Source organism: Anas platyrhynchos, chromosome 5 (assembly GCF_047663525.1).
Source record: "Anas platyrhynchos isolate ZD024472 breed Pekin duck chromosome 5, IASCAAS_PekinDuck_T2T, whole genome shotgun sequence".
NCBI classification, from domain to species: Eukaryota; Metazoa; Chordata; class Aves; order Anseriformes; family Anatidae; genus Anas; species Anas platyrhynchos.
The window spans coordinates 56,107,180-56,129,940 of record NC_092591.1 but is presented as its reverse complement, the minus strand read 5'-3'; the positions used below and the strand labels follow the sequence as shown (position 1 = coordinate 56,129,940).

At 34.2% G+C, this 22,761-nt stretch overlaps 1 protein-coding gene across 9 annotated transcripts in view; it reads right to left on the bottom strand.

Moving 5' to 3' along the window:
• The window catches only part of LUZP2 (leucine zipper protein 2), a 245,354-nt gene that overhangs the window by 73,391 nt on the left and 149,202 nt on the right, over positions 1 to 22,761 (bottom strand). For 8 of the 9 annotated variants that reach the window (XM_038179472.2, XM_038179469.2, XM_038179468.2 and 5 more), the window contains one exon: positions 18,037 to 18,099. The exons of the other annotated variant lie outside the window; for it this stretch is intronic. In XM_038179472.2, coding sequence (XP_038035400.1) covers positions 18,037 to 18,099 — 63 coding nt within the window. The remainder of the gene's footprint in view (positions 1 to 18,036; positions 18,100 to 22,761) is intronic. 9 annotated transcript variants of the gene reach the window in all.

Below are 22,761 nucleotides of genomic sequence, written 5' to 3'. Positions count from 1 at the left end.
TAGTACTCATAAGAAAACCTATTCAGTCAACATTAGGATTTAGACATCATTCCTCTAAGAAGACTTGAAACAAACATCTGCCTGGTCATCTGCTAATGAACATGCCATTGAGTGAATATCTCCAAGTCAAGGTAGGGTTTCAGCAGAATTTGGGGTCACGTCCTAAAATGCTAACAAGTTCATATTTTAAAATAAACATTTTCTTAGGACAACAGCCATTTTTAGAAGTAGCTGATCTGACACATGGGGAATGACAACAAAATGTTCTTGGAAATTATTACCACAAAACATTTTTCTCTTTGTAGATTAACTCTTGCATTTTTTTTCATATTGATGGCTTGATTCAGTATTGATGTTTAACTAAGGTCAAAGGGGATGTGTTGACCAGTTACCTCAGAAAATATGTAATTAAACAGTAGAGGTTGTATTGTGTAACCTTGAAGTCACTTGGACCAACACATTTCTGAATGCATTAAAAAAGATAACCCCCTAAACTCAATCTCTGGCTATAACATTTGAAAAGACATTCCTTCAAAATTTCACAAAGAGTCAGCTGTGCCTTACAAAAGAAAAACATGATTCCTTTTTTTCAGAAAAAATGTATTATTAGTATTTTGAAATATCTTATATAAACACCGTAAAGTAAGGTAGTATTCAAAAGAAATCTCTTCCACTGTAACCACACTGATATTCTTTATGGTTATCTTGCTTTTTTATGGTTATCCTGCTTTTGTACACATTTCAAATATCAACTATTATTGATAATGTTCTCTTAATAGCTGCACTTATGTGCAAATGGCAAAACTTAATTTGCCTCAGAAAGTATTGGGGACACTTACAATGCCAAAAATATTATATTTTTGATGAACTTCACATTTAGATCCATCTCATCTCTGCAACAACAGTTCCAGACAGCTTGATACCAGAACTTACACCAAACCTCACCAAAGAGCTCAGAACATGCAGGTCACCTCCTGACCACTGCCAGCACCTGCAATGCAGGACAGGAATTCCTTCTAAATCAGGTAGCAACGAAAAGACATTGCTTTTGAGGCTTGACCTCGAAAGCATTATTAGCAACATATTTCAGATATGTCCTGGATAAACTTGAAAGGAAATGCAGCTTTGTACATCTGTCCACAAAGAGCATCACAGTTTAAAATGTTTAGCACAAAATGCTTACTTTGTGTAACAACACAGGAATTAAAAAGGTGCTATGCTCCTACCTTCCAGTTTAGAGACTGCTCTTTCTTTAAGCGGAGGAGAGTGGGTTTCCATTTAGAATCTTTGTCTGCTTTTCCTTACTGTAATCTTTGCAGAAAAATCAGTATCAATTGTCAATAAATTATCACTCAAAATTGTATTCAACTTATTTTTTGGTAAATGATATTCGCAGATTATGTTTGGCTGTGTTTCCTGCAGCTTAAGGAAGTGCCGCCTATATATATTAGTAGGTATTTTTAGGACTGGAAACATGCTTTATGAGAAACAGAGATTTCACATTTCCTAGATTTATGATGTTCCTGGACAGAACATAGGCACATTAATTATATTAACATACAGAATATAGGCATAATAACAATTATTTTTATATTGATTCACGGGATCTTTCATGCTAGAATTAGACACAAAAATCTGCACAACAGCAAAGCTCTTCTTCGCTTCTCCCACCTCAACTTCATCATGACAGATATTCAGTAGACTATGAATGTACCTAAGGAACGTTTCCATTTTACTCCTGCTTGAGATTATTGTGATACAAAACATTTTGTAGTGTGTGACAAATAATGTATAGAATTGCATCAGAATTAATGTGTAGGTTCATTTCCTCTGGATTCCTTCCTGGTTCAGAGCTAAAATGGGAAAATACTACATGCTAATGGAGTAGAAAAAATTAAGAGGGATTATATATCTGAAGAACTACAATGAGTACTTCATCTTGTTAGGACTAAAACATTGCACATCCCAAAATGAAATGATGAAGAGAAATCTACCTTCATCTACTAACATCAGGAAAAGCAGCAGAAACTCTGCCAGGTATTGTCCCTCCAGGAATACATCCGTATAGAATCACAGTTTGTGTCATGTCAGCCGAGAGCTCACTTCCCCCCCCAAACACCAGTTAGCAGTGCTGGCTAACCACATCATGTACACACTAGCAAGGTATGTGATAACAAAGCTATGCATAATACAAAATAAAAATAAGGTGAGGTAGCAATTAGTTTCTATGGTGATTTAAGAACATCACGCACCAGTTCATCACTCCTATGAATTACTTGAATTACTAAACACTGAAAATTTCATGCAGCTGTATACAATTTACGACTCAGACTGAGATTTTAATGCTGGGAGTTGGCAAATGCAGCTATAATAACAGAAAACATTTTTGTGGTGTTCCCCCAATATCCAAAGCTTCAAAAGCCTGAAGGGGCCTGCTCTCTCATCAAAATACCTTAAAACATAAAGCAAAATAAGTGACAAATGCACATTATTTGTCCCTATAATACATTAAAAACATCCATGCATTCACACACAGAAGGAACAGATGTGAATAATTCCTCCTCTACCAAGACAGAGAGATAATAAACATAGAACTGTCCAGTGTTGTTTACTGCTCCCAGAAGGAGAGAAAAAGCTTACATCAAAAGTGAAAGGCCAAGCATGTCAGCTGTGTGCATATTAGGTGCAGATTTTAGAGTGACATGAACATGGAAATAAGCTAGTAAGAGTCAAGAACAACAATAAGCACAAAAACGGTGCAAGAGACTACAACATTTTGTTGAATATGTATTAAAATAGTCAGCTGCTGTGAACGGTGGTAGCTTAACTGAAATTAGCTAACTGAATTACACCAATTTGTTCTAAGTGAGTGCCAGACAACTAGTCTTATTCATGTTTATGTTTACCACTGTTGTATAAAATCCAAGTTGCAAGCAGGTCACACACAAGAAGCTCTAACCACACAGGCAAATACTTGAAATACCTAAATGCTTGTTCATCTGGTCTCTCTTTTTGCTCCCTAGCCCTTCAATCCAGTGTTAAAATCTCACATGACTAATACTATGCTTCGGGGCAGGTCTTGGTCTAGTCAGTATTCACAAGCTCAGCAGCTCAGATCTCCCTCAGGATGAGGAAATTAGAGCTGTTGCATTGCCTTCTCATCTAGATTGCAGAACATCTAAGGCTTGATTCCATTCTTGCTGACTATGGATCCAACATCCATCTTTTCAAAGGGATGCTCTAATTTCTGAATTTTTGCTACTTTAGGGCTGTGATTTAATTTTTTACAAAATATGCCAACTTTTGGGACACCTATTCTTAAGAGTACCCACAAAAACCTGTGTAGGATTAATTTCTGATTATTTATTAATTCAGTTCTGCTTTCTATCTCAATTCCTTTTTTTTTTTTTTTTTTTATCTTAGTTGAAACTGAACATTCAGAACTTTGGACAAGAGAACAAACTTCACAGTGAGCAGACTTTCAGATTGTCCTGAAAAAGAAAGGATGTAAAAATGTAATTTACCCATTCCGATGATATCAAGTAAAATATTGGTCTGTCAGTCATAGGCAGGTAATCTAAGCAACATATCTGCCCGGTAAATTTAATAACTTTCATACTCACATACTTCTCAGAAATATCTTAGAGATCTGGCTCGAGGTCATACAATGTGTAGTTCTTATGAATGCTTCTTAAAGCCACAGTTGGCTATGCATAGTATTTGTTTAACAGGGGTATGATTTTATCTGCAAAATATATTTCAGTATTTCTGAACTCAGACAGGTTTTCATAAGAGCAGTCTTTTAATGAACTTCCTGCTCAACACCTGCATGTCCTGGAACCCATAATTATTTCTCAAAACCCAAGTAACATATCTACAATAAAGCTGTGTAGTTTCAAATTCCCACACGTTTGGGATCTAAATTCATAGACTGATAGACTCCAATTTCTGGCAAGCACGACTGACTGTGTTTTGAAATAATAACAACCAATATTTCCTCAAGCATGGAAAAACAAGAGGGTGCCTTTGTCTGTGTTTTCATTCTTATCACACATCCTCCTTTTCAGTATAAGTTGTTCTTGGTTGATCTGCTAACAATTTATGCAAAAATCTAAACACCAGTTTATTTCATAAAGTATTCTGAACCTTTACTTTATGTAAAGGAGGCTGCAAAGACCTTTTAGCTGTTTTTGATCCCCATTTCAGAGAAACAATGAAAATAATACAATGATGAGAAAAATACTATAGTCAAAGCTGGCATCAAGAGAAATCCCTTACTTTATTAAGGTATATATATAGTGGTTTTTTTTGTTTGTTTTATTTTGTTTTGTTTGTTAAAAGAGAAACACTATCTCCATGTATGGTCTAGAGGTCAAATTAGGATTAAGATGACTTTCAAGTAGCCTAAACTGAGACCATGGCTGAGGGAAATGGTTGGGAGTAGACACATGAATATGAACCATCATTTTAGCCTTATGTTCTAAACAAAAAAAATCCAAGCACAGATTTCTGAGATGTGAACAGAAGAGAGTTATTGCCTTAGATCAAGTAGTTGAAAATCACAGTCTCTGGGAATAATTATTCATGGGAATAAATAAAATATTGCATTAGCCTACAAAGCAATCTAGCAGGATCAGGACTCATTATTTATAAGGAGTTTAGGGCCTGTAAAAATAAATGTGCAAAGTTTTCAAGGCTTCAGAAGCAAAGAATTAAGATAATATATTTCTCAAAAAGGGAAAACTGGGTGGTGGTGGTGAGAAGGAATCAACTGCATTAAAACCGCAGTAGATCAAGCAAAGAAGAAAGGCAGAAATGTAAAACCTTTCTAAAGTTTTTAAAAACTCCTTTCTGCTTAGCTGGTGCTTGTCTAAATGCTGTGGTTATTACAGGGTCAGAGGGTTAAAATGGAAATATAATTTGGTTTGAGAGCCAGCTGCCTCAAAATCATAGCAAGAATAATCTAGAATATCCCCAGTCTAATTCTCATGCTGCCTCTAGTATGGGCCAAAGTAATTCCACCATTTTTACCAGTCCCTTCCTAATAGCATGCTTCACAGCTTAGTAACAGCTGCAACACATTTTTCCTGCTAAAAATTTACCTCAATACTTAATGGTAAATGGAGATTCTGTCAAAGCCAACAGTAGCTGGTGTGGGAAGGAACAGATGGATGGAGCCACATACAATAGAAATAAGAATAATAAATAAATAAATAAATAAAACACATTTCACAGAATCACAGAATTTCTAGTTTGGAAGAGACCTCGAGATCATCGAGTCCAACCTCTGACCTAACACTAACAGTCCCCACTAAACCATATCCCTAAGCTCTACATCTAAACGTCTTTTAAAGACTTCCAGGGATTGATTTACATCAATCTACTCTAAGACATTTATATTTGATCATTTCAGTGGATAAAGCAGACAGGTAAGTTTCATCTTTTTAGAAGGGTCACTGTGGAAACTGCTAATTGTACTTTAACTAAGAACTGGTGATAACTTCAAGGGGATAAATATACATTTACTCTCCTGGTTTGAGATATTGGCTGGATGCCAACATCTCCTGTCATGCCCATTGTCATTGTGGATTCTGGCTTTATCGGTAGCTTGTTACAAGTTGAGGTGTAGTTCAGATGGTTTTGTTCCACCACAATGAACTATAGTCTACCACCAAAACACACCCTTGCCTGTGCCTTCTGTGACTTCTTATAACACAGGCATGTGAAGTGACTTAGCTAGTGTCTGCCTGATTATCTTATCTCCTCTTGAGTCTGGTAAGGTGGCAATCATTTTTACAGTTTCCTGATTAGACAAAAGGAAAGCCACTGCTAGTCATCTTGAAAACTGATTATGCTTACTATCATTTTCCTGGAAGAAATATTTTGTTTCTTTTTGACAGCTAAATGCACACTGTCAATCAGTATGGATGAAGAGAAGATAAATGTTACATAAAGACAAGCATATGAAAAACTCCACTGTTACAACCTTTGCTTCTTGCAATACATTACATAGAAGCAATAACAAACAGTTTATTTTTAGTAGGTATCTTTGTTGCTGTAGGAGCACACCTGCTACGGTGCTCTTTTTCATCTGACATATATTGGCATAGACATCATCCGCACTCATAGTGCTAGATATTCTGAGGTCCTGTTCCTACTGGTATAGAAAGCACTGCTCCTTTTGAATTGGCAAAGTATAAACCTTTTCAGACCAGGTGAGAAGTCACATTTGTCCTCTCCCCTCTTGAATTGTGCCATTCAGATTACAGCTCTATGTTTCGCACTGTCACTTGGGATTGTTGCTATAAATTAACCTTTGTTGTATATTTTATAGGCTTATTTATGACAGCTATTACAAAACTAGTTCAACAATTACTTACCCATGGAGCCCAACAACATAGTAAAACGCATACCTGATCATCCTCATAACTTTCTCAACTGAACAGAAAAAGGTACTGCTAAAACACTGTTTATTATGCCATTCCTGTCTCCTGGTTTAAATAAAATGCCATTCTCTTTCCATTTTGTGTTCCGTGTTATCAAAACTGCTATTCCTCAAAACAAAGGGTATATTCACCTTTATCTAATGTCCACAATTATAAATCCTAAAAATTGTCAGTAAAATTTAGACTAAGTTTTCTTTGGTCATAAATATTGTTTAACTTAAGTAAATTGGATATCACATTTGGGAGACTTCAGATCTGCCAAGCCAGGCAGGTACGTGGTCTCTTTTATTCTCTTTTATGGGAATACATATATTTATATGTATTTATATATAGAATACATATATTTATATGTATTCTATGCATATGTGTTGTATTCAACATATTTAATATAATTATTCTATTTAACTGATAATAGCTCATTTTACTCTGTGAAGAAGAAGTGACCCTATGGACTGTTATTTGGCATAATTGATTAACCAGAGAAAAAAATGTATTTGGAAGTAATGAAAGGGGAAAATAAGGCACAGAACAATCAGCAGCCAGGTTAGGGCCCAGTGAAGAGGAACAGCTGACTGAGCCATCACCATCCAAGCTTCAGCAAAGGCATCCAGGGATCCGTCTCAGAGGTAACACTGATACCATGGCTTTATCAGGTTAGAGAATTAGAAAACACTTATGTACTTGAGAGAGCCTGATGCAAACAAAGCTCAACAAATTCAATTGAATCTAACTGTCCAAATCCTTCATAAACTTCTATTGGGAATTATGAGATAGACAAATCATCTCTGCCAAGGCTTGAATACAAAAGAGTTATACAGATACAGATTGTTAAAATCACTTGTTTGTAGACAGTGTTTGCAACAACACAAAGCTCATTTCCTGAGATTTATGATTAAAAATTAAATAAATAAAAAGAACAATGTAAGCTAAACATTTACATTTATCACTCATGGGTCTTGAGTTCTCTCCATAAATATGTAGTCCTGCATATAAACTTGCAAAGACAAACTACTTCACACTGCAGAATTTGAGTGCTGTATCTGACTCCCCTGCTCACCTTTGGAATTAAGACTTAAAATATGACAAATATAGAACACTATTTCAAAGCCAACCTTAAATAAATTAAACCAAATACTTTAGCTATACAAATATATACAAAATCAAACTTAAAAAGTTAAAATATAAAAAGCATCAGTAACAATAACAGAAAACAAAACCAAAGTAAAGTTAAATTTTCATTTCCTTTCTTCTATTGCTTGCAGGTCCATTTCTAATGATTAAAAAGGCCAGAACGACTAAAAGGAAATCAAACATTTTCCAAAGGAGAAAAATGTGGGACACTTAATGATTATAAATAATTAACTTCAAATTACTGAGTAATTTCTACATCATTCATTGAGCTTAAACCACCATAAAAATTGAGTATTATTTTATAACACAGTAACCGTGAAATCTTTAGCACACCAAGTGCTACTGAACTGATTGTTTCTCAGACAGTGTATGATCTGTGCAGAGAATTTAAGCAGAAGGAAGCAATGCAGTGCAAATACTACAAACTGCACATACATGCTTGCCTCTTTCAAATGTAAATTACTTGCTTTTTTTTCCCCAAATGACAAAAACAAGAGTTGGCAGCAGTCACTGGGAATATGCATCAAGACAAAAAGATTTAAAATGTATTTTCTACCTAAGCAAACATTTTGGAGGAATGCAATAATAAAGCTTTTTGTTCAACTCTGCATATTTTGAGTATCAAGCTAGAGGTGCTTTTGCTTGTTGCAATGGCAGAAAGCTCAAGAAATTTTATTTTTCCTTGTGCAACTAAAAAAAAAGTGTCACCCTCTAACACAGAAAGGATGCAATTAACTATAATGAAATGAGCCAACTGAGTGAGCCAATTCTTGTGCATTCGCAAAATTATGCTTAAAGGAGTAGCATGAATCTTAAAAAATAAAATAGATTTTAGAAAATCAGATTCTGTAGAGTATACCAAAGAGGCATACTTAACAGGTAGGGGAACTATGCAGAGCCAGCTCACAAAAAGCTTTCAATATGTACTTATAACCGCCTTGGCAGTTCCAGATTTGACTGATTCTTTCCCAAATCATTTTATTTACATTTCTGCTAAAAATAACATGCTCTTCACATTGAATACACATGCCAGATTTTATCTTCTTATGAACTTAAAAGCGAGTTTAAAAATATATATTTTATAATAATAAATGCTACCCCATTAGACACCTTAGTGAAGGTCCATCCTATTTCAACATGACAGACAGACATCACTACAGAAAGGAAGTATTGGTTACAAATACGTCAACACTAAAAATACACAAAAAATATCCAGTGAACAGGTACAGGATATGAATTCCATTCCTAGGTGGTAGAGTTTCCTTGATCTCATTAGGCCCATTTTGGGCAGATGAGGGAGGAGAGACTAACTAACTCTCAGGTTGCAGATCTTCACTTCTTTTCTCCTAAGACTCAAAGGTCAGCAGCAGAAAATCTACAGTTTAAATACTCAGAGCTTACCATTGGTTAACACAAATACAATGAATCTTCTGGTTGCAATGCAAAAATGCACAGCAAGCACAAATTATACTACCAGGAAAAAAGCACGGTCAAATGTATCTGCTTTCCTGGCTTTGTATGTGTATTGGGTTTATGTGGCAAGGTTTGGGAAGAAGGGGGCTGCAGGAGTGGCCTCTGTGAGAGCAGGCCAGAAGCTGCCCCATGTTAGGTAAGGGCCTGTTTCAGCTGGCTCCAAAGGGACCTGCTGCTGCCCAGAGCCGAGACAATAAGACATGTTGTTTGTGCCTCTATGAAAGCAAACCTAAGAAAAGGAAAAAAATCTGTTGCACAACAGCAGCTGGAGTGAGAAATAGCCCTGCAGATCCCAAGGTCAGTACAGAAGGAGGGCAGGAAGTGCTCAAGGCTCTGGAGCAGAAGCCAGAATACCAGAAAGAGGAAAGTTTCCTGGGCAAACTTAGCCAATACAGTTTCACGTGTATCAACTGTAAATCTTTTGATGCCTTTAAGCAATTGAAGGTCACAGTATATTCTTATACACAAGTATATTCAGATAAACAAATATGTATCTGAACCTATATGCAAAGGATTTTAATTTAAATATACTCACAAATACATATGCACATAATCAGGAAGTGAACACTTAGTTTAAATTTACAGAAGTACACTTAACAGCCTTACACAGAGTAACTATTCTATATGTGAAAAGGTAAACACAAAACAATAAAAAGACAGCACAGGTTGCTGATGAACCATAGCAATCTGACAGGGGTGTTGCCTTTTTTTTTTTTTTTTTTTAAATTGTTGTTGTTTGTTTTACTCTATGTAGGTTCCACCTGAGTTCAGGTATCTGTCTGATAAAAACAAAATACTACTCAGACATCCTTACTCACAAACACGAATTGAGATTAGAGAAGATAGCATCTTACAGAATACTTTCAGCATCACCTGTTTGTTTAAGCTCTTATCATATTGCCCAGGAAACAATTCCATATCTATTAAATTTTGCATGTTTTAAATTGTTTACAATACCCTAGATAATTAAAAATGTGAATAGTTCAAGTATTATTGGCTGTTGTTTTAAATATTTTCAGCTATGAAAATCACAGAGCGGCTTCTGCAGAACTGAAGACAATGCATGGGAAGATTTCTATAGGCAAACTTGATAAGTGAGCATAATTATTACAACAGCTATGGCAAAGCCACTTCGAGGTGTCTAATAAAAATTATTTTTATAAATTACAATATAGCTATAAAAAAACTTTCTTAATATCAATACTTAAATGACAACTCAATAAAATCCATGCAAGTCACTCAAGTTATTACGGTTTAAATTACAGACAAATCAAGTGATCTATTTAATATTTCCTTCTCCAATAGCATCTGCATCCTCATATACTGTGGAACAACTTTCTGAAGGGAGTAGTGTGGGAGAAAAGATTCCAGAACAAAGTGGTTTAAAATGCTCTGGATAAAAGAAAATGACCAATTTTCCCCCAGAATAGCACAATTTCTACTTTTGAGACTCAGTGGAAGGTTCACTGGACACTGAAGGTGAACTGTTTCTTACCACTAACATAATATACATGGACTTACTGGTGTGGCTGTATAGGAAGTGGCCAATCGGACTGTAAAACATTCTGTTCCCACTGCACTGAACCATCAACACTTCCATGTTTGTAATGCTACCAATTCCACAGCAAGGCTGAGATATTCATTAAGAAAGCGGATACTTAAGCATGAGCTAAACAAACTGAACAGCCCTCCTCAAAACACTGCATTTTTTAGTTAAATAGTTTATTTTTACAGAGACAAAAATGCCTTCATTTACAAATATCCCAGGGTTTTAAGCTGAAATGAAACACACAGTAGCTGAAACTAATTCATTTTACTGTCAGGAAAAAATAATTTCCTATGATTCTACCACTTTAAGAACGACATGGTGGAGTTACATTACAGTCAAACAGCTGGTAGGGCTTTGCATTCACTGAAAAGCCTGATAGATGCTTCAACTCATGTAACAACATGACTGATAAATCAGGAATTTCATTAGAAGTTTTATTCTAGAATAGTTCTGTCGTAAATTACAGTTAAATATTTTGTTATTTTTATCATTTCATCTTCCATAAATATCTATATATCAATTAGAATTATCAGTCCAAATATTGCACATAGTTTGATCAAATTAATGAACCAAAGGAGGGAACTAAAGTCTTTTTAAAAGTCACAGAGTAACAAACCTCAGTCTAAACATACTTTACAGTATAAAGTTAAACTTTTCAAGCTATACCTCATCATGATTAAGATTTAAAACTACTAAAAACCACAGCAGTCCAGTTTAATTTAAACCTCTGAAGAACACAGAAGAAAAATTATTTTCCAAATCACTTTCTGCTCCCACTGAACTCAGCAGAAAACCTCATTTATATTCAACAGTATGATCATAAAGAAAATGCAAACACTACACCTTCTCTCTTGAAAACAATGGTAGTTTTGTATAGAGTACTATAACATGATCAGCTGGGGCTTCTCCTTTTTTCTCTAATTTCTTATTGACTTCCATTGAAATCTACTTATAACATCAAGAGAGTTGTCAGCCCACAACAGCATTGTTGTATTCCAGGTGCAATATAACTTTCTCAAGCAATGTTTTAAATAAATAAAACGTACGTTTTTTATGCCATATATACCTTTTAAAATTCTTATGCTATTGTGTGGTGTTTTCAGAGGCAAAGAATAGTCTGACACTAAATTAGGATAACAGAGCTTCTCAGGGCTCATCCCTTTTTCTTAATCTGAAGTGACAACCATTGGTATTTGAAAGCATTATTTGTAATGATGAAATTTATACCTCACCTTCTCTTTATGAACTATGAAAATTTAATCATTAAATACTCTTTTATTACTTCATCTAAGGATAAAAATCAATACTATCTACTCAAGATGTAAAAGTATCAATTATATATAGTGGTCTTTTAAGTGGTCTTCCTGCTAGGTAATTTCAACATCTTGGTACCAACAAACAGCTATTCCACCTGTCTGCATAACATGAATAAATTAGATCAGAACTTTTCCCGTTTGGCAAAATTGATGCTAGCTTCAGGGGAAGTTTTACATTGATTATAAAATTTCAACCAGGCAGCCGTTTTGAAATAGCATAAAGTAAAGAAACTACTAGGACTTACTACTCTTTTCCTTTACCTTCAAATATACTGGCCAAATTGACATAGAAATGTCAATAGACAAAACATAGACAAAACAGAGTATCAGACAACTCTTGTATCTCCCCAGTACCAAAGACCCAAGCAATCTGATCTTCAACACTTTTACAGAAGCTCACATTACATAGCACCAGTACCCAGGAGCTCTAATTTTCATTTCCTTCCATAGGAAATGGGTGTTGGAAGCACAGACTGGAAATGACGCTTTTCTCTGCAGATGATGTTTTGCTACAAATGACAACTGCCTAAATTGGGATCAAAAGGTGTTACACAGTTTTGAGACTACACAAATATGACAAAATAAGGAATTCAGACATTTTGCAGTTTTGGACTTAATGAATGAGGATGACAGAAATAAGAATTTAGTAGGGAGTGCTTGAAAAACACTTGATGAATCAAGATATCAGAATGAATTCAGAAATATCACAAAAGAACACTGCTATGACCTTCAACATTAATTGAAAAGTCAACATACAAACAATATTGCACAAAATCAAACGAGACAGCCAAGACATTGTGGTTAAGCACTGGATGAAAATAGATGCCTAATAGGTACACATTTCATTTAAAATCTTCTCATCCATTAAGAATGCATTTTATCTAAACATTCATATTTTAATGTCTACTGCAATTTCTTGTAGCTCCTGGCTGTGAATTAGATACCTGAAAATGATGTGGCAGAAATGTGGCAGTTCCTAGGACAGAGAGAGGTTCAGACTTATCCATTAAAATACCTTAATTGATTTTCTGATTATCCTTCAACAGAATCTGAAAAAACGTATCCTATTTTCTTGGGTATACAAGGTCAGGAAAACTGACCTTTAAAAAGAAAAGCTTATTCTAACATTCACTGTAGCTGCAGCTGCTATCACGTCACTACAAGTATATCTCACTAAGAATCTGGATACAGCAGGATTTGTTTATTTATGATCTCAAGTACTGTCCTAAGAGACATCCTCACTTGATTACACTGCATTTCCAGCTTTTCACCATCATTTTCAGGACAAATCATACTGAAATAATTTTAAATATCATTTCATTAGAAAAATTCTTTTCTTTTTTTTTTTTTTTCTTAAGTTCAAATGAAGTTGCAATAAGGCAAGAAGCAATATTGAATTTAAAGGTCCTTAGCAGACTATGCTACTGGAAACTGCAATAATACTCTTGTCGTTTATTTAACTTTTCTTTGACAGTGACACTCCCTCTAATACTTAATGATTTTATTTTATTTTTATTTTTTTGAAATGTAGAACCAATGTAATATCCAAAGAGGGAGCAGGACTTTACCCAACTTTTTTTTTTTTTTTTTTTCCTGCATGGTGACAGAGTTTTATACTCAGAAAACTCACAGTTAATTTTATATACTGAGTACAAAGAGCGAAGAATTACAATGTCCTCCTTTATAGGATAGTGTCAGGATGAAGTTTCAAAGCCTTAAAATTTCATTTCTGCTTCACTAAGGGAGTTCATTTTTTTTCCACCATAATTCAATGCAATTCGATTGAATTCACCCTGCAGGGCATGAAATTCCCGATAGATCAGGTGGGACTTTAAACTGCTGTGACTTTGCCTTTTATTAGTGCAGCTAAGCACAGAGAGATTGAAGAAAATTCTGTTTTAGGATGATTTACTTGACACTAAAGCTATAAGCACAATTTATACATGAATAGAACAAACGTATTGTTTACAAGGTAGTTATTTAAAACTATGCTTCTAAGCAGAAAGAACACATTACTGGGAGCTACAGCCAAATCCATTTTCCACTCCTGGTTTACTTTGTATTGCCTGTATTACTATGTGTCTTTCATGTAATTCATGTTCTTCAAAGTTCCGCTGCAGCCTAAACAGCAAAGAAAGCTATTGCCTGATATAAAATGCTATACCAACTTAATAAAAACATGCGATTGTTTTAAGTAGATAGTTAAGATAGTTTTAAGTAGAGTGTGTAAAGAGATTAACATACGTTAATATAGGTATACACAGAGATAGAGAGAAACACCTTCCCCACAGATGAGAAAATATACCATCATATCACATCTAATCACATGTAATAAAATGATTTACATTAGAGCTTTTTTTAATATTATTATTATTTTAATACAGAGTTATACTTAAATACAATGTGAGGCAACGATGACATCCATGTAACAAAGCTGAATAACGTTTCACTAGCTCTCCATATAGAATATTGGTAATGATAGCATTTATTAAATTTTGGGAGGAATTCCTAACTTGCTTATCTCAAGCAAATTACACAAAAATGTTTATCAGCTGGAAGACTTACAGATTTTTTCAAGTGCTGTAGGAAGCACTGAGAGAACTCAAAGAGGAATTTTTAGACACAATCACAATGTACTGTATACAGAACTTTTTCCCTTCCACACCAGGGGCAATTTTTGTTGCCAACGGTTTCTACAAAACCTTGAGCAGCCTGAAAATTACCTTTCTGTACATTGTCCTCTCCTCATATGCTACAGCACAGCTTCTGCATTCAGTTACAATGCTGCTGTTGTCTGTTCCTATCTATGAATTGCAGAGTTGAATGACAGTGGGTGAATGCGCTGAAACACCAAAACTAAATGGGGAATTTTTACAGTCATGGGTGAGTCTGAGATTGCTGAATTAAAAACATGCCAATATAAATAGACAGTAAATGCAATATTTGAAAGAAGGGCAACAGTTGCAATGAAAGGAATTCCGTTTTTATTGAGTCTCTGTCCATTTGTATGCAGACAGAAATGTATTTTAATTATATATAAAATACGATCTATTAATTAAATATACAGCATAGTTAATATTACTAACAGGTTTCTTAAAAGCATACTGTATATTCAGTGACTGGAGGTAGAGCTTAGATAAACACTGTTTCCTCAAAATCATACTATTTATTTTGTCCATCTCCATCAAAATGTGAAGTGTTCAATAACAATAATAGAAATTCCAGAAAAATCTGTTGTTAGTGGACTTCTGGCAACTGACAACATACTACAGAAGTTTTAATAAAAAAAACATTAAATAGGCATAGCTATTAGATCCTTCTCCACACACCAGGCTAAAGCACAGGACTAAGCAATCCTCTCAAATCAAAACTATCTCATGAAAAATTTAGTTGATTAAGTCAACTTATGTCAGATATTAGAAGAAATTTCTTTACTGAAAAGGCTGTGTGGCATTGGAACAGGCTGCCCTCAGAAGTGATGTAGTTACCATCTCTGGAGGTCTTCAAGAAACGTGTAGATTGAAAACTCAGTAGCATGGTTTAGTGGCGTACTTCAGTACTAGGTTAAAAGATTGGAATAGATGATCTTAGAGTTCTTTTCAGACTTGAATGATTCTATGATTCTAAGAAAAGCATTCTGGAGCTTCTGATTTCCAGGCCACTCTAGGATCATATCACTTCTTTAATCACAAATACTGTTCTGTATTTCCTCCTAAAATATATGCAAAATAAACAGTGCCTACAATCTTTTCCTGCAGCTGTTAGAACATCTGATAAGATGACAACATAAAAAATGAAAATATTTCAGATAGTTTGAATAAATTAAAAACAAACAAAAAGCATATAACTTATGCAGACTTTTCCAGTATTTATCTATGTGAAAGTGTTAGGATAGAATGCATATACTATACCTGAATGGAAATACAATCAGTATTTACATTAACCTTCACCTCTCCCACTCTCCTCTTCATCCAGCCCTCTTATTTTCCAGCTTCAGCTCATTGCTTTTCCAAAATACATAGGCATATAAAAGCCTTGCAAAAGCCTAAAAATAGCACTTGATAATTTCTCATGCAATTTTATAACCAGAAAATACTTACTAAACCTCAAGACTGAATTCTGATCATCAAACAATCTCGCCAAGGCGGTACCATCTACCCTAGATGAATTTTAACTAGACATTAACTTCCTTTTATGAATGTCCTATTAGAGAGTCAAAAGTTTTCCTTTAGTTGGTGCACATTATGCAGACTCTCTATTCATAACTGGAGCTATACCAGATGTGGGTTCATTACTCATGTTCAGATTCTTTCTTACGAATATTGTGCAAGCCATGCTACAATTTCCCTTGTGACCCTTAAATTGAAAAAATAATTTCAATAATGCTGTCTTAATGCAAGAAGTACTTTCCAAGCAGCATACTTTTTTTTGTTTCTTCATTTATAAAGTTTAGCATTTTGAAGTAGAGAAAATACGTATTTAAATGTGTCAATATTCAGGATGTGAACCTAAAGAAGAATTTTAAATGAAAACCGTCCAGAATTCATATGATATTTTTCCACATTCAGTTAAGATTACAAATATTTTCCTACAAGAATGGTACAACCGTACTTGTTACTTGTTTCAAGTATTCATTTTTCCACGTAAAGTGTTTTAAAAGTATATATATGTGATCCAGTCCCTGGGAAATATTTTAGTACTATTTCCTAGAAAGAGTTGTTCACATGCAGCTTGAAAATGAATTCTTCACAGAAGTGCCAGTGGCTGGCAAAGATCACGAAACAAAAATAAGCCAACATAAAGTTGAACTGTATGTTGCCATCTTTGCTTTGAAAGGAGTGCAAGTGCAGAAAAATCATAATTCAGCAAATTAATCTCATTGCTGTACAATCATATATATATACACTTGTGTACTTAATAACTTTTTTCTGCTCCTCCATCCCATCCCTTTCCCCCCTCCCATATGATCAGCATCATCCATATTAGCTCTTTTCTCTTTTTGGTATCTAGAGGACAGTAAAATTTGTACAACGTATATAATGAAAGTACGTACATGTATACTCTTTATTTGTAATGCTTATATAACAACAGATTAAGGTAGCACATGTGCTATGAGTTTCTGATGCTTTCCACAAAGCAGGCCTCATGTGACTCAAGTTTAGAATAGAAAATGCTGATGTCTCTATTACGTGGAAATAAACAAAACAGAAACATAATAAAGTTTCTTATGTTCTATTATTTTATTTCCTCTGATAAAAGCTTTTCTACCCATGCAAATTAGTAAAACAAAAAGATAATAAAAACAATTAAAAGACAAAAAAAAAAAAAAGCCATTCAGGGCTATATTCTTATTGTAGAGATTAAGCCCAGCAGTTTCTCTACCAAACTAATGAGAAGAACCCCATTCTCATTTCAACTTGATCAGAGGGAAAATACCTATGGATAGGGTACTCCAGGATACTTCATAGGCTACAGCATCAGTCACTAATCTAAATAACATTCATTGTTTCCTGTTTTATCTTTCCACCTTTACATTTCAAGAAGTTTATTTTTAGGCTCATGCAGTGCTTTTGAATTCATACAAATATGATAAAAGCTCAGATACTATCCTTGGGTAAGTTTAGCACTCATAGCATGCATTTGAAAAACAGCTACCTCAAGTCAAAACCAACCTTTCATTTAGATGTGGATTAAAAGAGAAAATCATTGCCCACTATTTTTCATCCTCAGCTAATAAGCAGATATATGTATGGTATGAATTAAAAAACTGCATTAGAAAATAAGATTGAAATCATTATAATTCATTTTATTAGATCATTCAGTCTAAACTTATTTTTTTTACACTCTTAAAATACCACAACATTATAAGTAAAATTAATTTCTGTGATGAAATATAATACTTATTGCTTGATATTCTGCAGAGGCCGATCACAGTAAGTACTGAAACTTCCATCATTCCACAATTCTAACACAAGAGTAGGATAAATACTGATACATTTCATTGCTTTCTCTGTTGAATATTTTAGTAAAATCCTAAACATATTCAATAATGGCCAAAACCTGAAACTAATTTTCAAATATCTTCTTGCATCTATTGTTGAAAATTCCATGTTCCTCTTACCTCATTTTGGAGGTCACGGATCATTTTGCTTTTCCTTTCCATTTCAGTCTTCAAAAAGTTAATCTAGAAGTTTTAAAAAAATTCTGAGTAAGTTCTTGAAATGTAGGTAAACATCATCTCAAATTTTTTTTTTTTGACCTTATTGATGGCTTTTAAAAAATAAAATTAAATCTGGCCCTAACAAGTAGTGTTCTAGTATCTTAGAAAATTATTGTCGGTCAATCAAATTGGTATAGGTCACAGTTATTTACTGATAATCTATAAATGCACACTATCATATGTACTACGAAACATATAATGAAAATAAGAAAATAACTTCATAAAAAGGCTTTGTACCAGCAGATATAGTATTTGTCTTTTGCAGTGAAGCCCAAGGTGATCTTAAGAAAATTAAAGATTTTTATAAAAATATTATCTGACATTGTAGTCTATAATATTTTAACCATCTAACAACACCACATTTATAACAGCAGGTTTCTAACAATTACTTGATTCAAATGCTATGCTACTGGCCCTAACAAGATGAAGTTCTCAATTCCCATCAGACTGATCTGTGGAATAAAGTGTAATTTGTTTATATAAAGTGTTTTAATTTGGTCCTTTGTCCTTTTTTATTTCAAACATTTGTCTTGGGAGGTAAAACTTTCAATTCAGTTTATCAAAGAGTTTACAAATCAGCTGAAGTTTCTCTTAAGAATGGACTTTTCTCTGGACTTAAAGAACATAATGGGAAAAAGGAGATGGTGATTATAGGATTAAATCAACACAGTCTCTTTACTGTAAGGTATCCACAAGCATCTTCCTTCATTTTGCACAATTCTCATGCTTTTATACTCAATACCCCATCCATTGTTCTCTCCACCATTGATCCAATGCTCTACCCACATTCCTGGGAAACCACAGTGCGTCTGCCACTGCAAGAAACTTAAGAAAAACAAAATCTCAGAAAAAAAAATTACTTCAAACGTTGAGTTAGGCTACAAATAAGCTGACACGGAACAAAGTTTTGAATATGACGCAGATCAAAAATGACAGTGAATCTATGCAATCTGTCAGTTGTTCATGTCCACACTCAAGCAGGTAGATGTCAGTAATTTAGCCATCACTGGGCTTGACATCACTCTTATCAATATCAAAAGAGAAGTTAGAGAACAATATCACTTAAGAGAGAAAAGTCAGTAGGGGGTACATGAGACTGACACAGAGTTTCTTTTTTAAGTGCTTCCCAAATGTTGTCTAAATAATTAGGTAGGTTATGGAAACACTATGTACAGATACCAGTGAGGATCATGTTTTAACAGAAAATTTGGTGCTTCTCTAGTGATTATGTCTGCAAATAATGAAATTTGGTCTATGTACAATGTATAATAAATAGCAAGTTCTTGCACAACAATAGAAGTCATAGTCTAAGTATGAGGTCAGGATTAACTGAAAAAATAAGAAATTAACTAGTCATATGATACATTTTCTGCTGTTTAAAAGATTTGTGAACTACCATTTGATGGTTACAAAAATATATTGCTCTGTTAAAGAGTGTTTTTTTCTTCACCCTAATTCTCAAGGGAATGCTAATATTCCTTCAGAGCATATCACTTCTATCTAAATATGAATATATACGAAAAAACAGAAAAGATATGGTAATAGACTTACTGACTGTGCTCTCTGTACATAGCCTGTAAATATAAGTTTGGATCTTCCAGTGAAAAGATATCTATGACACCACCAAACTGTTAAATTAACTAGCAAGTTAAACCAGTAATTTATGTTAATTGCTCCTCACATATACATGCATCTGATATCACTTTTACAGACATTTTAAATAGTTACACATAGTTAAGTTAAATAACTTACACATTTTCATTAGTCAAGTAAGCTAAAACTCTAAGAAAGCTTTTTTTTCAAAGCTTTATTAAACTTTTTTTTTTTTAATTATTATTAAGCAGCATTAATTATGAAACCATTCATTTTTGCTTGCATATCACAGCAGCATTTTTAGAGCTCTTCTACTAAATCTCTAACAGCTGAAGAGCCACTTAGTCATAATGTATATTGGTAGAGAGCTATATAGGAGGGATTTATGTGGCATGGCTACTAGAACTACTACAGAGATAATCTATCTATCCATTTAAATACATCTATGTCTATAATTTCATGCTTTAAGGCAGATGAGGCTGTACCAGATTATCTGCATGATGCTTTTAGTCAGTCCCAAGGACAGGGAATAATAATTTTGCTTCAGAATCTGAAGTCATAATGTACAGTTTAGGGGCAAATTACAGTGCACAAACTGCTTTTCAAGATAAGTGTAAAATTTGGCTTTCAGTCTCCAAATCTTGATAGCATAATACACATTAGTAAGTTTTTAAGCTCAGCTTTAACGTAAACATACACAAACTGAAGAAAAAAAAAAAAAAGAAAAAAAAAAACTATGAAACTTTCTACATAAACTCACAGAATGGGTTGGAAGTGACCCTTCAGGATCCCCTAGTTCCAACCTTGCTGCCATGGACAGGGACACCTCCCAACAGACCGAAACCCCACCCAACCTGGCTTGGAATACTTCCAGAGATGGGGCATCAACAGCTTCTCTGGGCAACCTGTTCCAGGGCCACACCACCCTCATAGGAAATAATTTATTCCTAATATCTAACCTAAATCTACCCTTATTTAAAGCTACATCTTTTCCACTTCCTACCTGCTCTTGTTTCTTGCTTGACATTCAGCTCCTTCTTAATGTTGGCTGTCTTTAATTACTATCTAGCTGTAATTATGAAAATACATAATGAAAATGGATTGGCGTTCTAAGGCTGAACTTTGCAATATTAAGCAAGGACACTGCTTCTGTCTCCTGGAGACAGACATCCAAGGTACTCAGAGCTTTGTGTGCTTCAGAGCTCATTATGTTTATTAAAGGCAGCAGCTTCCATCCAGTAGCCTTTACTCACAGCAGTCTGCGACCTTGAAACGTTCAAATTAAATTTTCCCCTATCGAAATACAGAATGCTTTAGCAGATGGCAGTGATCTAATTCTAAGAGTCAGACAATAGTTAGTTATTCACTACAGACGAAGGATGAAGGAATACCAATATAAAGTCATTACTGCACAGTCAAAGCTCAGCTGTACACTTACTCGCTTACCTCCAGACATCTTGTACAGTGTTCAGGACTAAGACCTGAACATTTAAGATAAGACTGAAATACACCAATACTTAACTACTTCAGTAATACTTCATAGCCCTAGTATACTCAATATTCATTTTCATCATCTTATTTTCAGATTACTGTAGGAATTGATTCCAAAAGCCAGAGAGAATGGGTTACACTATTACATTTAAAAAAATAAAAAATAAAAATCCCACCTTTGGAAAAAAGTGATTGGCAAAGCCTTAAATTCTTCTGAAAGCAAAACTAAACATACTTTTTTTTTTTTTTTTTTTTAGCCTATTAGGATTTCTTCAGTGAATGTAACTTTTAAGTTGTAAGCTGTATTTTAATCAAGAAACATTTTTGTCAGAGACATTTAGGACTTGGACCTGTCATAAGAACTGTTAGTAAACAAAACACATTCAGGTGAAATGGATGTCTTGTCTTTTTATGAAAAGCATTGTAAACATGAGTTGAAGATAGCTTTAAAGATTCTTGTTTGTCAGTGAATCTCTCTGAAATCAATTTTGCATGTTCTATTTGTATTTTACTACTAAGAACATCCTACTGATATCAGATTAACCATATCATTGTTTATTTTTTGCAAGTCATGCACAATCTATTACTTAATTCTAATTTTTTCATAGTGAAGACCGAGAAGCTGGAAAAAAAAGATTTTATGCTGACATATTTTGTGCTTTATTTTGACAGACTGTATGACAATTGTATTGTCAAACAAGTCTGTCACCATGTCTTTTTAAAAATTGTTACCGTGATATAAAATAGCAGCAGGAACAAAATTAAAAAGGCTTCATCTACCTACTGTTCTACCAGAATGTGTGTACTACCTTCACTGTTTTTTTTTCTCCCCATCCTCAATGTCATTTTCCTGTTTCATTCTTTACTTTCTCACTCATCAAGAGCAGTCTATCTCATTTTGTAGACTTTGAAGTTAATGGAAAGCAGCTTTGAATTTTTTTTTCTTCCTAAAAATTAACTGTATCATCAAGAATATTATTAGTTAGTATGAAGCACAGTCAAGTGAAGAGCCCTTGTACAAAAAGCTATCAAGAGCTTGTTAACCTAGTGCAGAGATACAGAATCACTACAAATCTATGTATTCAAGTTCACTGAAAAACTGTTCACTGTAACTTGTAAGTTACATAAATGTGTCATTTGTCCTCTGTTTCTGTTAACAAAAGCTAAAACTGGTCCATGCTCCCTAATTATGTTTCTTGAAGAAGTAATTCCACCTCACATTAACACATAATTTGACTTTATTAACTGCACTAAAACCTATTATAAACTACATTGGTAATTATTAAATGCATACCAAAATGCTCTATCAGCCTTCTACTAGTTGGCTAAAGAGGCCAACAGGTTATATGGATATGTCCTATACAGACAGGACATTTTGTATATGTATTGTACACGTAAATCTGGCAGAATGCTCTTAACAAACAATTTTAGAAATGAATTTTGAGAGAAAAAACGATAGTTATATTGTGAACTGGCTGGTAGGCAAGAGAAGCTCCTCACAACACAAAGCATTCTGTAAGACTGCATTTGACCTTGAACTTT